The 17,116-nt window shown below is 43.0% G+C and overlaps 1 protein-coding gene across 5 annotated transcripts in view; it reads right to left on the bottom strand.

Annotated features, from left to right (window-relative positions):
• SLAMF1 (signaling lymphocytic activation molecule family member 1) overlaps positions 1-17,116 on the bottom strand; it is a 38,906-nt gene that overhangs the window by 13,141 nt on the left and 8,649 nt on the right. For 3 of the 5 annotated variants that reach the window (XR_012434552.1, XM_005541242.5, XM_074039218.1), the window contains exons 2-3: positions 16,007-16,345; positions 13,754-14,038 (exon numbers count right to left, since the gene is read on the bottom strand). Coding sequence is in view for 4 of the 5 variants with exons in the window: in XM_005541242.5 (XP_005541299.2) it covers positions 13,754-14,038; positions 16,007-16,345 (624 nt within the window). In the remaining variant the exon portion in view is untranslated. Of the gene's footprint in view, positions 1-2,870; positions 2,961-13,753; positions 14,039-16,006; positions 16,346-17,116 lie in introns of all 5 variants that reach the window. The other 2 variants (XM_005541241.5, XM_074039225.1) reach the window with 2 other exon arrangements.

The raw sequence follows: 17,116 nt of genomic DNA, 5'->3' as shown, positions 1-17,116 counted from the left end.
AATGGAGGCTAGACCCAGAGGAAATCACAGCCTTTAGGATAGACTTATTTTAACACCAGTTAATTTATTCTCTTAAAAAACTGGGCTGGGCACAGTGGCTCATGCCTGTAATCCCAGCACTATGGGAGGCTGAGGTGGGCAGATCACGAGGTCAGGAGTTCAAGACCAGCCTGGCCAACATGGGGAAACCCTGTCTCTACTAAAAATACAAAAATTAGCCAGGCGTGTGGCACGCACCTATAATTCCAGCTACTCAGGAGGCTGACACAGAAGAACTGATTGAGCCCAGGAGACGGAGGCTGCAGTGAGCCGAGATCATGCCATTGCACTCCAGCCTGAGTGACAGAGCAAGAATCTGTCTCAAAAAAAAAAAAAAAAAAAAAGGAAAAAAAAAAAAGGCACGTCTCTGAGGAAATAGCATTTTTAGGAGAGGCACATTTTTCTTTGGAAGGGAAAGGCCCAGTGTGTATGTGGTGAGCATGGTGGAATGTGCTGCGTGAGGGTGTGGGGAGTCTTGGGGAGGAAATGTGGGGCAGCCACTGATGAAGTTCCAGGAATTCAAGGAAAGTCAACATGGGATTTTTTTTGCATGGGTATGAGTACGGTGTGCCTAGTGGTTTCAACTTCACTTTTTGGTCAGAGTTGATTCTGACTGAGGAGTGTGTGTGTGTGTGTGTGTGTGTGTAAAATGGAGGGGAGGACTCAAGAAGCAGTTGGAGGTAGCAGAGGAGGTGCAAGTTAGTCCTTTCAAGTGTTTGCAAAGTAAGACATGCCTGCCCAGCACTCTCCTAGGTGCTGTAGTGGCTACAAATAGAGTAGAGAACAGACTCCAGTCCTCAAAGACTTTCAGTATTGCAGGTCAGCTCAGACTCAAATGTAGAACTGGGAGGACAGTCCTAAATGGTCAGACAGATGGAAGTGGTGAGGTTGATTGTTGCTGCTTAAAAGGATCATTGGACCAAGATAATTTAGTCTCAGATTATTTTCCCCAGTGCAAGAACAGGTTTTTAGGAGTAAGCTCAACTCAACTACAAGTCGCCAAGGTCTTAGGCTCTAATGAATAAGTCTTGGCCTTAAAATTAGAACATCTACATTGTAGCCATCATAAGCTGCATGGCATTGGACAAATCACATCATCTCAGTGGGTCTTTTCTCTTACCATAACTGAAACATGAGGGTGTAGAGTATCTAATATCCTTTTCAGTTCTTACCTGAAGCATAAGTCTTATGTTACCATGATTTAAAATATTTTAAATCTGTTCTAGGTATTGTTTCCAGATGCTTCTAGTGCAGCCTCTCCTGGTCATAGCACTTAAACATTGCCATTTTAACTCATCTACACTAAGAGATTTGTCTGTCTATCTATCTATCTATCTATCTATCACCCATCAATGGGAACCACTGTGTTCAGTGTTTTCCGTGTATTGATACCAATCTTCACCCCAATACCATGAAATACTTAATATTACCCCCATTTTGCAGATGAGAAGTTAAGTCATTTGATCACCAGCTTGTCAGTAGCAAAATCTACATCTGAATGTAAGTTTATTTAATGCCTATACCCATATTCTTAATCAATGTATTCTCCTGGACATGAAATTGCCAAAGAGTCCATTGAAAAGCCTTCAGCATCAGGCTGCATTCTGATGATTATATCATTAGAAGCTGCCAATAAAATTTCTTTAGCAAGGTTTTGTGAAAGGTACAGCAACTAAATATAAATTTTACCACAAGTTGGAGGCAGAGTTTTGTGTGTTGCTAACTTACGAGGGACAAATGGTAAATGGGGATGAGGTGAGGATGGGTATGTGTGTTGGGAAAGGTAGTGGGGAAGTGTGGGATGGGGAGAACTATTCCCTTAGAGCATAACCATGTGATAAGCCAAGTGTAGTTGAGGAAAGAGTATGGCGTAGGATCCCAGCAATTTTGCTAGGTAGGTAATGTGGATAAGTTCAGTTCAGTTTTCTCATCCTGAACATCCAAAAATCTCACTATTTCCTTATAGTACAAGCTAAATGTAATTGCCCTACCCCCAGCCCGATAGGCTGTCAACCTAATTTCTATCTGAATCACACATCCCTCCTGCCTGGCTAACTCTTAGATGGAGGAAATGAGACACAAGTAGGTCGCTGTGCTATGATCTAGATTTTTTTATATAAGCAAAACCAACATCAGAGTGCTGAGGTAAGGGCTTTTCTAAGAAGGTTGCATGTAGATGACATTGATCTACTTGAGAATGAAATCAGTCATCAGCTCAGTGTTCTGAGGACCAAGTTCTATTTTACCATCGGAAGGCAGCCAGGGCATCTGTCCTGGTCTTGGGTCAGGACATTTTGACTCCAGTATTAGTTGGTAGTAGTCAAGGTGGCTGAGGGGAGCACAATGCCCTGAGATATTGAATCATAGGGACATTTGGAAGAGAGGACAGGGGATGGTACCTCTAGGCACTTAAACTGCAGGGGAATAATTGTGCCTTATTGGTTTCATTCTAACCTTGGTGACTTTTTGGATGAGATCCAAGAATTTTCTGAATTCTGTTCCCAGTGAATACTCTTAAACCTCTTGTACATTTCTTCAGCATTACCTTGACAGCAGTGCTAGTCACACTAAACTGAAATTATATGAATAATGTCTCTCACGTTAGAAACCTGTGGCTCTTCTATTTCTCTCCATAGCCTAGTAGAGGGGATCAAGGCATGTTGAATTAGACTGAAATAAGCAAGGTCCCAGGATATGTTTATCTACTATTTTTGCAAAGGTGGCCCCATGCAGAAAACCAAAGTGGTGAGAGCAAGTCCGAGCCTGTGGGGAGAGGTCCCCTGCTTACCACAGAGAGTGTGATAAGAATCTCTTTATTGCCAGACACCTACCTCTTTTTCTCAACTGTAGTATTACCACCATGATGAGAATCATGATGGCACCCCCTAACAGCCCAGCATACATTGCCCATGGCTTTGTTTCTGGAAAAAAAAAAGAAGTCAAAGAGCAATCTCAAAAGTATTCTGAGCTTAAAAACATCCTACATGAAAGTGGGATAACGGAGCCTCATGTTCTATTTCTGCATTCTCTCCCAAGGGAGATGTTTGTTTTCATGGTTTTAGAGATCAGCTTTAGACCACTGAAAATTTTTGTGTCTGTTTTCTTATTCTAATTTCTTTCACTATACTTTCACATTCTTAATTTCATAAAGATTTTTCTATCCAAATGCTTTATTTTTAACTCAACTACCACATATCTAAAATTAAATTATCTTCATCTCTCCTAAGTCAATCTCTCTGCCCAGTTTCTCCATCTTAAGATTGCTAATGTGTCCTGTATCCATTTTGGGTAAAGAGAACATAATGGTTCCATGTGCCGTCCCTGTGAATTCACACTATTCTCATGAGACCCTGGGAGGAAGAAAGATTTACTTATCTATTTTAAAAATAAACACAATAGTGCTATTGCTGTCCTTTCATGAAAATAACTGTGTTGAACCCAGCAGACCTGAACTGAATGGAAAGTATTTAGTCTTTCCTCTAAATCATCTTCATGTTTAAAATTAGCCTGAGAACTAATCATCAAGGCTCAAAATCAGAAAGAAAACTTGTATTGCTTTCTCTCCTTTACCCACTTTATCAAATTCTTTTGAACTAGGAGCAACACTTTGAAAAACAGTGAATGAGAACTATTGCCCCCAGTAAACAAGACATGTAGCTCAATAAGATAATAATGAACAATTATTGAACATTTGCAACGGGCCACATATTTTTAGTGCATCACGTATACTGACATATTTAATCCTCACAATAATCTTACAAGGTAGGTACACTCATTACTCCCATTTTATGGAGAAGGAAAACAGCCTGGAGAACCTCGAGAACTAGAGCTTGATTTAGGAGTAGAAATGTGGGTGAATACTAAAGACAGAATTCTTGGAGAATCAGAGAGACTTATGGGCTTGGGAAAAGTTACACCAGGGTAATGAAACAGTGGGGACCAAGCTGAAGCACTAGAGTTCTAAGTAGAATATTCGCACTAAGGTTCTAAATAGAGTAACACCAGATGCTAACATTAATGTGTAAGGGAAACTTATGAGGATGATTGTGGAATAAGCCTGCTTGTTGTTGAACCTGTGATGAATTTGTGGGGCAGAAATTGAAAGAAAAATCGTTGGGTTCCAAAGGAACAGAATCATGGTGGCCAATAGCCTGAACTTTGTGTTTCATCAGCCTATGGAACTGATTCATGGTGGCCCCAGGCTACACTCCACACTCTCCTTCCTGCTGCACCCTAAGCTGTCCACCATGCCTGCCCAGCCTTGATGCCCAGGCCAATCTTCCTTTCTTTCTGTCACCTTTCCTGACCATCTCAGCTCTTGTTCTTCCCTCTCCCTTGGACTGCTGCAGCACCAGTGGTTTATGTCATGTATCCTAGAACCTGAGTTTTGGCAACATCATCTTTACCATGGAGACCATTTTCAGTGATGTTATTTGGAGCCAGATAGATAGGTTCATATTGTGGGTCTACCACTTGATAGCTCTGTGACTACAGATAAGCTACTCATACCCTCTGTGGCTTCAACTTCCTCATCTGTAAAATGAGCATAACAATAAATTCACAGTGTTGTTCTGAGAAACCCATGCAGTAATGTATGGAAAATGCCCAGAGCAGTGTCTGGAATCCATCATGTGGTCAGTAAGTGTCAAACACAATCAGATGTTTACAGAGTCGACCAAAGATATAGACAGTCTCAATGAATTCATAAAATGCATCCCACAAGATCCAAAGGGGTCTCCAGCCTGATAGCTGACCAGAAGTAGTCTTCTGGGTTTGAAAAGATTCTTTTCTTCCTTGGGCCTTTCATACATCAAGTTAGCCCAAGGAATCTTACTGAACTGACTTTGCAAACACCTTGGTTATAGGTTCTGTCCCCTAAATTAAATGTTTTAATTTTGCCAGATACCAACTTCAACAGTCATATGCTCTGATTAAAAAAAAAGTTAAGGGATAGGCAGAGAGTTCTGAATTTGTATAAAGCATGACATTTGGAATCATTGTTGATGCTGGAGGAAGGAGCAGCTCCACTCTGAGTGACTTATGGTCACTGAGAACCCTCTGCACAGGAGTGTGTGTGTGTGCGTGTGTGTGTGTGTTTGAGAGAGATTGATCCATTCAAGGTTTATGATATTGACACCAGGAACCACTGGAGAAATCACTCTAATACTAGGATAAGAAGGAAAGCCAATAGCCTGAACTTTGTGTTTCATCAGCCTATGGAACTGATTCAGCAAACCATTATAGTAGCACTTACTATTTTGACTAGTTCCTCTTTCTTCTTCTATCATAGATACTTTGGGAACTTCCAATACAACAGTTGATTTGAGAAGAAACACCACCACCATTTATATCATTTTAAAAGATAATATTTCTCTCCAATTTCACTTGAGATTAAAAAAATAAAACCAACAGACAAAGTAGTACCTCTGAACTGGAAAATAATATGACAAAACTGCATCAGTAATGCCTGGCGAGTCAGCCTCCTGTCCCTCGCGCCTGATGTTGGCTGCTCTGCTGCCCACCAACTCACAGGAACTAACGATGACTGGGCGCGGCACCAAGGCTTCAGGATGAGAACGCCAGCCCTCTCTATCTTTTCTAGGGTCTTAAGAGGATGAAAGCAATCTGCTACCTTTGTCCTATGACAAGCATCTGCCAGTCCATCTAGATCTGAGAGACAAGTTGGCCACGGTCCTGAAAAATATTTTATAAATTCTAGTTTTTTTTCTAATCTTTGGATACAAATAAAAACAATAGACTTTTTAACCTTAAGGGAATTATAATATAGTGCTTATTTCACCCAATGCACTAATTTTATTTTGAGGACACTGAGACTCAGACAGGAGTATCTAGAATCATAGAAAAAGTCAGTAGCAGAGCTGAATAAGATGGGAACTACAGATTTTGTGGTTTGTGCTTTAGCCTCTGGAGATGGGGTCCCCATAAAGAAGGCAGTAGTGATGTGATGTCAAAGCTCTTTTGACTCAAACCTTTTGAGTCAAAAGCCCTCTGAGCTGCCAACCCATCCTTTATCATCCTCCATCCAGTGCATGCTCATTCCTGGCCCTAGGCTACACCCCATACTCTCCTTCCTGCTGCACCCTAAGCTGTCCACCATGCCTGCCCAGCCTTGATGCCCAGGCCAATCTTCCTTTCTTTCTGTCACCTTTCCTGACCATCCCAGCTCTTGTTCTTCCCTCTCCCTTGGACTGCTGCAGCATCAGTGGTTTATGTCATGTATCCTAGAACCTGAGTTTTGGCAACATCATCTTTACCATGGAGACCATTTTCAGTGATGTTATTTGGAGCCAGATAGATAGGTTCATATTGTGGGTCTACCACTTGATAGCTCTGTGACTACAGATAAGCTACTCATACCCTCTGTGGCTTCAACTTCCTCATCTGTAAAATGAGCATAACAATAAATTCACAGTGTTGTTCTGAGAAACCCATGCAGTAATGTATGGAAAATGCCCAGAGCAATGTCTGGAATCCATCATGTGGTCAGTAAGTGTCAATTACTTCTGCTAGCCTCATTTCTCCAAATAGTTGCTAGGTTCTAGGAGGCCAGAGAACATCTCTTACACTACTTTAACAGCTCTCTTAGTACTCAGTACATAATAGAGTCTCAGTAAATTCTTGTTGATTGATTGGAAAGACAAGAAAATGAGTTTGATCTCAAGTCCAAAGGAGTCTCTTCACCGGGGTCCAGAGATGATTCAGTCCCATCTGTTCTTTACTTATGACTTAGTTTCCCTATCTGTATAGTAGGCCCAAGTATTTTTACACTTGATGCTCATCCATTTGTTGCTATTTTCTAATTATATTTACATGGAAATCAAATGTCAGAGACTCCATGCTCTTAGGAATTTGGATAAATATGAAAAAAGTGCTACTATTACAGTTTGTTCAGGTCAAGCTGCACGTGATTTCTGTAATTTCTGGAAGTAATTTCCTTGTGGTTCTCTAAGTCTTTGCTCGTATAACTCTGCTAGCTCTACTCTGTGCTTCCTTGGGTGCAAAGTTTAGTCCTTTCGTCAGTGATATGATTTGGCCATGCCCCCACCCAAATCTCACCTTGAATTGTAATAATCCCCATGTGTCAAGGGTGGGGCCAGGTGGAGATAATTGAAACATGGGGTGGTTCTCCTGTGTTGTTCTCGCGGTAGTGAATAAGTCTCACACGATCTGATGGTTTTATAAATGGAGCTTCCCTGCACAAGTTATCTTGCCTGCTGCCATGTAAGACGTGATTTTGCTCCTCATTCACCTTCAACTACGATTGTGAGGACTCCCCAGTCATGTGGAACTGTGAGCCAATTAAACTTCTTTCATTTATAAATCCTCCAGTCTCAAATATGTCTTTATTGGCAGGATGAGAACAGACTAATACGATCAGTTTCCACAAACAAACCAAAAAACTTTTTTTAAAAAACCTACACCAGTAATTTTGTGGGCTTAAGCTCTCTACTGAAGATTGAAGGCTCCCAGGAAGCAAATTCCATTGTGAACCAGGCAGCTTTCACCACCCAGCAGGCTCAGACCCTCTCTTTCTCTTTCCATTTCTGCACAAGCATCATCTTCCTCCATTCTCATACAGAGCCATCCAACCCACACCCAGATTCCTCGGGGGTCTCCACCTGCCTTCTAGCATTTATTAAGGTACTATCCTAAACAAATATGATTCCTTTTCAAAGAGGAATTCTAGTAGCAGTTCCTTGATTATAATGTGTTTCTTTAAATATTAACTTTTTCTACCTAGTAAGATGAAGAAGTCCCACTTTGATTGCAAATTCCATGAAGATAGGCCCTGTACCTTATTCTTTATTTGTATCCTCCATTCCACCTGAAACAATAGAGGGCAGGAAGGAACTCAATATGCACTCGATGAACTAAGTTAGATTAAATTAGAGTCCACAAAAATGGATCTGGAAAAAGACTGTCATGTGCCTTTCTGTTTAAAAATTACCAGAAGGAATGCAGGGTCACCTGCTGAATGGCCCAAGGCAGGAATCAAAGGGAAGGAGCAGTGACCCACTTGGCTTATACTTTACAGTGACAAGATGGAGCCAGGAGGCAAGTGTGTGTCTGTGCCATCGGCGCTTCACCTGTGCTCCCATTTTCAAACCACCATTTCCTGTGGCAGAAGCTCCAGCTCTTCTTCTCTTTGCTCAGTCATGTGGGGAGGCCTCTCTGGATGGTGATGCTGAGAAATCAAAGTTGTCCTGGGGTCCACAAGCTCCTGTCTCCTTCATTCACAAAGAAATGCTACCTGAACATTTCTGAACCAGAGGTTTGGAACTCCCCCTACTCCCAAGGCTCTTAGAGGCAACTGAGCAGGTTGGTCAAGAACTCACATGCCATTTGGGAAGAGTACTTTGCTGGAGTCTCCACCCTGGGCCCTCCCCACCTATTGGCTGTGGTTTAAACGTGATAACTTGGCAGACAGTCACACCTCCAAGGAAAAAGCCAGAGGGCTTTTTTTTTTCTTGTCTCTTTAAGTCTGTTGTCACAGAAACACAAAAGCGTCTCCCTCCCTCTCTCTCTCTTCTCAAGTCCCCAAATCTTATTTTTTGTGTTTTTTTAGGGAAGATGAAGAAGAAAAGTAAAAAGAATCTGAGAAACAAATGTAGTTCACCCAAGAGATACTGCGATGTTAGCCTAACGGTGGGAGCATGCCGGATCTCCTTCCTGCCTTTCATGTGGTTCTGTCAGCAAAGGCTGCCATCTTCAAGAGATACATTCTTGTTCGTGGCAGTTTCCATTCAGAACTGGGGGTGGGGAAGGATGCTCGTGAACCATATACTAATTTAAGTTCTGGGGCCATCCAAGTGAACATTTTACAGAGTTCACAGCTTCCAGAAAAATCCCTCATAACCAGTATTACAGAGGCTACTAGCTCCAGTGCGATTTCGCTCATGCTTTCGTGGTAATATGAGTCTTTTCTGGGCGTGTAGCTGCTCAGCTAGGAGCTATGTGTCTCAGCTTCCCTTGTAGCGGGTGTGGCCCCATTACCAGGCTCCGGGCTGTGTGAAGTTTTCCGGTTTTTTCTTTCCACCATTGTTGCTTCGCTCGCTAAATTGGGAAGACCCTAGAGAGAGACCTGTCTTTGTGCTTGGAACATCTACGTGACTCGGAAACAATGGGAACTCCCTATTTGAAGAAATGACCTTGTTAGAAAGGGGAAGCCTCCGAGCTCACTGGCAGGCGTCAGCCTTTTCTTTTACCGAGCTAACTCAGACGTGCTGAGCCAGCGTTTTGCTGATCTACTGAAAAAGATCCTCTCTTCAAGATGAGCTTCCAGGGGCATTCCTTTTTAGATTCCTTCATTCTAGCACAGCCATATCTATTTCAGAATACAGTCATTGAGGACGGCAGCAAGTCACACACTGTCCAGAGCTGACCCACATCCACTGGCTTCACATGACCTAGCCAGAGTACTTCATAGCACCCTAGGATTTGGACTTTGCAATAAAGATGCTTCATCATGATAGACATTAAAACACTGGAATGGCAATTGGAACAAGGATGAATGCATGACCTGAACAAATGTCACTTAAAGAAAAAGATTTCATGGAACATACAACTTTTTGCATGGTTTCACTTAAGTGAGTCCTGTCAAGAGACAGTGCTCACATCACATTGCATTCTGTCTCATCACATCATTAACCGCTGTGAGATTTTCATTAATGAAAATGAAAAATGTCTTAATATCACTGTCCTGTTGACAGATGGCGAAGCAACCTCTGATAAACCCTCAGACCCCACCCTTTCATCCCAAGACTGGGGTTTCCCTTTGTATGCCCTAGGAAAAAAGTCTTTGTTAACTGACAGTTGCTGCTTTGGCTCGGGTCTCATCATTTTGATGGATGACTGCAATAATGGCCCCCAGGAACTAGTTTCTCTTTCTTCCCCTTCTTCCCTGCCCCCGTCTGTTCTCAATACTACTGGAGTTTCTCTTTGAAAAGCAAGACTGATGGTGTCACTCCTCTATCTAAAACTCTTTATTAGTTCCTATCACCTACAAGATAATACAGAGCAAGACCCAGCTGTATCTGCTCCTGCCTCTGCCTGGAATGTCTTTCATCAGCTTGGGTAATTTCTACTTATTTTTAAAACCTAGTTTATGTCACATCCTCTGGGATGCTCTCTCTAATCCCCCGAGACAGTGTTAATAAAGGATCATGTCTTTTTTATCTTTGTGTACTTGGCCCCTAGCACAATGCTGGAATATAGTAGAGCTTCAGTAAATGTTTTGTCAAATTAAGTGCCGTGTTTTAAGAATTGGTAGTATGCATTATTCATTTGCACACACAAATCAACGTACTAATAAAATTCTGTTTTCAGTATTTAGGCAACCTGGTATACTGCGAAGGGCAGGCCACAAACCAGCTGTGTGATCTGGTTCCGAGGCAGGGAAGGTCTGGTCACCTATCCCTGCAGGCTGGCAGGGCGGGGAGGAGGCATCTCTACTTGTATTACATGTTGAATTGTGTTTCCCCAAATTCATATGTTGATTTCCTTAAACTACGGCCTTATTTGGACATAGGGTCTTCACAGAGTTAATTGAGTAAAACTGAGGTCATTAGGGTGATGCTATGGGTTGAATTGCATCTCCCCTCCCCCAAATTTCTATGTTGAAGCTCTAACGCCAAAGACCTCAGAGGCAGGGTCTTTAAAGGTTATTAAGTTAAAATGAGGTCATTAGGGTGGTCCCTAATCTAACCTGACTGGTGTCCTTATAAGAAGAGGAAATCTGGACACACAGACACCAGGAAAAAGAGAGAGAGACCGGGGTGTGAGCACACAAAGGAAAGACCAGGTGAGGACACAGTGAGAAGGTAGCCATACGCAAGCTTAGGAGAGAGGCCTCAGAAGACCCCAAACCTACCAACACCTTGACCTCAAACTTCCAGCCTCCAGAACTGGGAGAAAAATAAATTTCTGTTATTTAAACCACCCAATCTGTTGTACTTTATTATGGCAGCCCTAGCAAACTGAGAGAGGTGGGCCCTAATCCAATATGACTGGTGTCCTTATAAGAAGAGAAAATTTGGACACAGAAATACACGTAGAGGGAAGATGATATGAAAAGACAAGGGAAGACAGTCATTTACAAGCCAGGGAGGGAGAGGGGCCTGGGAGAGATCTTTCTCTCACAGCCCTCAGAGAAAAACAATCCTGCTGACACCTTGACTTTAGATTTCTAGCCTCCAAAACTGAGAGCCAACACATTTTGATTGTTTAAGTCACTCAGTGTGTGGTCCTTTGTTACAGCAGCCTTAGCAAACTCATACACAGTGGCAAGCCTCTATTTGCAGTTCTTATTGACACACACACTGAATCAAGGACTGTTGACTCTGGGAGGGACTTCACTTGTTCGCCCTTTTCATTTTACTGAGGATGAAACAGAGACCCAAGAGAGGGAAACGGCTAGATAGTTCTCTTACAAACCGAGCCAAGATCCTGACAGGGCCCTTCCTATGGTGCCAGGTTTCTACTGCTTCCTGTCCCTCCACTCCTGACAAGAACCTGCTTCCTACTCAGTAAATCTGGTTCCTGCTGGTGCATTCTTGGTCCTCAGAGTGGCTTAGATGGGTAAGTCCATCTTCACATGTTTTCTTAGAACGTTCTGTGCTGAGTGCCCTTAGTGTAAGCTTTATGGTCCACCAACACTTTGGTATGCACTAATAAATTCTTTTTAAACTACATTGAGGAGCATGAAGAAAGTTCTGCCCCTTTTTTGGGCAGGGTAAAATACTCAGTGCCCTGTCTTTGTACTCTAATAGGACAGCTATACCCAGAGATGGCTGTGCTGAGGTAAGGGTTACTGCTTCCTCATTTAACATTAAAAAATACTTTGTATTTATGTAGTTGTTAAAATAAAAATTACATTTCATTATGGTTTATAAGGCATTTTAAGTGCATTATCTCTTTCACTAGTGCCTATGAGGCTTCCAGAATCGGAAGGTCTAGCTCCATCACTTGCTCTGTGTGTGACCTTACTTATAACGATGTTATAGCTTTGTTTCCTCATCTGTGAAATGGGGATACTAATACTATCTATATTATTTTGTTGCTGTGAGGATTAACTGAAATGCCACATAACTGGCACATAGTAAACCGCAATGACCCACCAGTTGTTGTTATTTAGAGATGAAGAATCTAAATCTCAGAAGGGCAGAGGGACTTGATCTTGTAAGTAGAAAGGGCAGCATTGGCCCTAGGACTTCCAGGCCCACATTCTGTAAGTCACCCACTATGCTGCACTGCTTGCTTGTCCTGCCAGCACCTTCTAAATGACCATGGGTAGGCTGAGCGCTCTGAACTGGGGGGTAGCCTCTGAATGTGGTTTGTATGCAAGGTGGGCAAGCAGCCAGACATAGCCAGTAAGTGAGCAGACGGGGGACTCTGGCTATGAAATGTCTGGGGAGGAAACATGCAGGGGGTTAGACTCATTCAAGAACTCCCAGGGGCACACTGGAGGCCAGGTGGGATTTTCCCAGCAGTCCATCTGGGAATACTCCGGGGGAGTCTCTGTGACAGGCAGTGCTATGTGGAAGGGCATTACTTGGCTGAATTCCCCTGTCCCTCAACCACGACCACCTGGGAAAGCCCTCCACATGGACGCCATGGCTACTGTAGACAGAAGACCCATTGGAACGATTCCTATGTACCCCCCAGTGGATGCAGAGAGGAGAATGTCAGGGTTTAAGAAATGCCTTGCAGAGCAAGCACCCTGGTCCTACTGTCCCTGAACCTGCCTGAGGCAGGGACACAAGATCTGTTAGTAAAAAGGGCCTGTGTTCTATTCTGTATCCAAGTGGTTAAATGGGCTTACTTAATAAGTTCTGTCTTCCTTTTGCTGACAGAATAATGATGCTTTTCTTTCTAGAGGAAGAACAGTCAGAAGATGTAGGTTTAGGGGTTAACTGCACTATTTACAAGCCAAAGAAACTTGAGGAGGGTACTTAAATGCTATGAATGTCACTTTCCTTATCTGTAAAATGAAAGTAGAATAACACCTATCTGGCAAGGTTATTGTGAGGATCAAAAGAGATTATGCAGTTGAGAGTGTTTTGCTAATGATGAAGCGCTATGCAACTTATCATTATTCTTCAAACTTCACAGTCCAGGTCTTAGTCTCTCTTTCTGACTCCCCTGGTCCTGCTATGGGATTCACAGTCCATTCCATAAAACGAGGCCCTTAACTATATCCTGTGTTTCATTATTAAGCACATGTTTTACATCTTATCTTTACAATGAATTGTTAGAGAGGAGAGATCACATATCATATTTATTCACAATTTCTAACCAGGTAGGTGATCAATAAATACTAATTGATGGTGTAGAACTGCCCCAGCATTAGTGGAACATAGACTTGGGAGCCAGGCCCGCCCACCTGCACTCCCTCACCCAGCCAACCTTGCAGGTTGGAGCCAAAGCAAGAGGCAGAGAAGGCTACGCCTTGGAGACTTAGGCTCTGGCTCTGGCTCTATCACCTCCTGTTGGTTTCATCAACTGTGAAATGAGCATAATAAGGCCACCCTAGTCAATATGAGAGTGAGCTCACTAAATGCACATGGTAAACTTTTGCAAACTTTAAAGAAAATTGTTACTAAGGTGAATGCCATGACTGGGGAGCAATTGGGTCAGGTGAAGACTGAGCCCATGCTCATTAAGGTGGCACACAGGCTGCCACCAGTGTACTCACCTGAGTGGTCTGTCCTGCATCTGGGCCACGGGCTGAAGGTCTGGGAATTGTTGCTGATGGCGTTGCTCACAGTGCAGATATAGATATTGTCAGCATGCTGGGGGCCGAGGGTGAGGGACAGGAGGTGGGAGCTGTTGGCTGGGTGCAGTGGGTGGGTGCCTGCCTTTTCACTCCAGCTGTAAGCCACATGGTCCCCCTTCTCCACTGTGCAGCCCAGTATCAAGGTGCAGGTCCCGTTCTCCTGGGTCTTGTTTAACACTTTAATTTCTGGAGTGGAGACCTGCTCTGTCAGGAGTGGGAGGAAAGGAGCCATCACCGAAATGAACCCCTGGGAATTCTCACTTGACCTTTTTGTTAGAACAAAGTACAGCCTAATGGCATTTTCCCTCCCCCTCAGTGTGATTTATTTCTAGTGGGAAATCTACTGCTTCACACTGTCCATCATGCACCACTATATCCTTTCTAAGACCACCTTGGGATAAAATAAGAATCTGCTTTTTAGGCCCCTTCTACCAATATTGTTAGGGCTTCACTCACCTTTCCTGCTGTTCTTGACCTAGGTTGCTATTCTCCTGTCTCCTATCAATGGAGTTTGCTGTCAACTAAGCCACCATAGTTTTTAGTTGGCTTACGTTGTTACTTCCTAGACCTAAAAGAATGACTTTTTAGCGGTGAGATTTCATCTATACAGATGTGTGTGGGAGGGTGTGTGTGTGCGCGCGTGCGCACACACACACGCGCATGGGTGAGTGGGTGGGTGTGTAATAAGTGCTTTTGTGTGTCTGAGATAGGGATAGGTCCTCAAGTATAACCATAGGCCTCATCAATCTATCCCACTCTAAGGCCATGAAATAGGCCAGATGAAAGGTAAACTCTTGCTTATTTAGCAACTATTATAGGACAAGAGCAGTGCTGGTGTTTCACATTCATCATCTTTTTTAGTCTTCCCAACAATTATAATTCTAGTTGTAATTATTCCCATTTTATAGATGAGAAAGCCAAGTCCCAGGGAGGTGGAATGTCTTACATCTCACAGCTTCTAAGTGGCCAAGTTAAGATCTGAACCTAGGTCTATCTGACTTCAAAATCCAAACTCTTCCTTTGGCTTGAAAACAATGCCATGGTTGCAGAGACCACATTTTCCAAAGTAAGAATTTGATCACAAACTGTGACAAAAACAGGTAACATAGGAACCAAAGGATGGAATGTCTGGAATCCACACCGCTTTGGAAAATGCATCCTGTGCAGCCTCCATGCTCATGGCAGTCTTGCCCTGCAGTCACTGCTGGAAGTGACTCTCAGGTACCTGGGTGAGGGCCATGGGAATTCCGCAGGCACTGTTTGAAGGAAAGGGAATGCTGGCGCGAGGGAGGACTGGTGAAAGTATTGCTGCCTTCCCTCTAGAAATTTGAGAATTTCAAAGAAATGTTGGTTAGCTGGGAATTCCTGTCCCATCCCCAGAGATAAGGAAGTCATTTTGAAGAAGCAGGAAAGCCTCACGTGGCTATCAGGATCCCTGGGAATTCAGATGAGCCTCTGCGCCTAAGAGATGCAATCCCTGGGTGCACTCAAGAGGGACTGGTAGTTAAAGAGGCTCAAAAAAGCACTGGCCTTGGATTCAGGTGGACTTGGTTCCTAATTTAAGTACAGCAACTAAGAGACTTTATAACCAAAGCCTTTGTTTAAATGCCAAAAGGCACTTCTTCCACCAGGTAGGTGTGATCTGGTGCCAGAATGTAGGGCTTAACAAGTGGTATGTGGGCTGAATTTTAGCCTTCTTTATTCAGAACCCCCATTGCAGTGAAACACCTACACAAATGTGTGTAAATGGGCTAACCACTTCTAGTTAGATTTCACCGTCTTCACGTATGAGAGACTGGGTTTGATCTGTGATATTCAATTTCTTTTAATCAGAAAAAAAATTCTGTTTTCAAATAAAATATTACTTGCAAATCAAGATTCTTGGGGCTATAGGCCCTCCAGCCCACAGGTAGCTGGGCCCCTTTCCTTTGGGAAATGGGAGTAAGAGTAACTAATGCTTAATCAGCTATCATCAATGTGCAATTTGGAAAAAAAAAAACAATTTCAACCTTTAAAACGTCTTCCATGCAGCAGGTTTAAATACCGTCAAACTAGAAGATCATTATAGTTACTTCCAACTCTGAATACCTTTGCTTTTAAGAGAGACCTGAATTCTTGGTCAAAGGAGCACCTTGGCCCTTTAGTGTGGACTGGGGAAGCCGCCATTATTACCATAAAGCCTCAACTGCAGGCAAAAGCGCTGAACTGAAACATTTTTCTCCAGGGTCATAAGGTACCATCCCTCATCTTCCTTCCTGCTTTCCCGGATCCCCAGGGTGAGATTCTCCAGATAAAACTTGTAGCGATCTCCTAGGTAACGTGGAGGGCCTGCTTCGGATGGATCAAGAGACACTATTTTGTTCTCGACACTGTTCTCCAGTGATTTTGCCATTGTGACGACAATGTGGATGCTTTTGTTCATGCTCTTATTTATCCTTTCATGTGTCAGGGGCAGCAGCACTTTGCTTCCCAACTGCCGGAGAATCTTTGGGCAGTTCATCATGTGCCCACCTGTGGGAGGGAGGAGAAGAGAGTCCCTTATTATTAAGGCCTTTAGATAACATCGTGTCAGCAGAACAGAAGGACAGACTGGAGGCTCTCCCCCTTCCTCTTGGGCTATCCCTGGGGCTGCCAAGTCCTTCATGGTCTATGAAGACTGCCATGAGGATCCCTACTATATTCTCAATATTTCAAAACTGTCAGTAGACAGCTTAAAATTACTTAGGATAGAGTTGTATAGAGTAACTAGAGCACTGGGTCTTTATCAACTCAGATTTAAGGTTCAGGCATCTAAAAAGCACAGAGAAGTTAAATGGCTTCCCTGACTAGTCAGTGGGAGTCAGGACTAGAATTCAGGTCTGTTAATTCCTCTACCAGGGTTTTATTCCACCATTGAATATACAGGATGAAGGACGGAGAGCAAATGAAAGTGAATCTGAGCTCATGAGCCCAGGAACCATTTCAGATCATGAGGAAAACAGAAAAATCTGAGGAATGTGGAGTCAAGAAAGGGTAAGCCCAGTGTTCAAACTGTGGAATTCTCTCTCTCTAAAACACCCTGAGATAGTTAATAATGTCGACAGTGAGATATTACTGTATTTTTCTCTTTCAAAAAAGCTGAGCCAACAAGATTTAAAAAAAAAAAAAGAGCCTTTCAAACCACTATAAGGGATCCTACTGCTGATTATTTCACACCTCCTCTCTCCTCAAACCCACAACCTGCCTTTCCCCCTCCTCTCTCATGTGACGACTTTGCTTTTTGTTTCATCGAAAAATAAAATG

This window comes from Macaca fascicularis, chromosome 1, assembly GCF_037993035.2.
Source record: "Macaca fascicularis isolate 582-1 chromosome 1, T2T-MFA8v1.1".
Lineage (NCBI taxonomy): Eukaryota > Metazoa > Chordata > Mammalia > Primates > Cercopithecidae > Macaca > Macaca fascicularis.
Note: the sequence above shows the minus strand (reverse complement) of the source record. Positions and strands in the feature narration are given on the sequence as shown.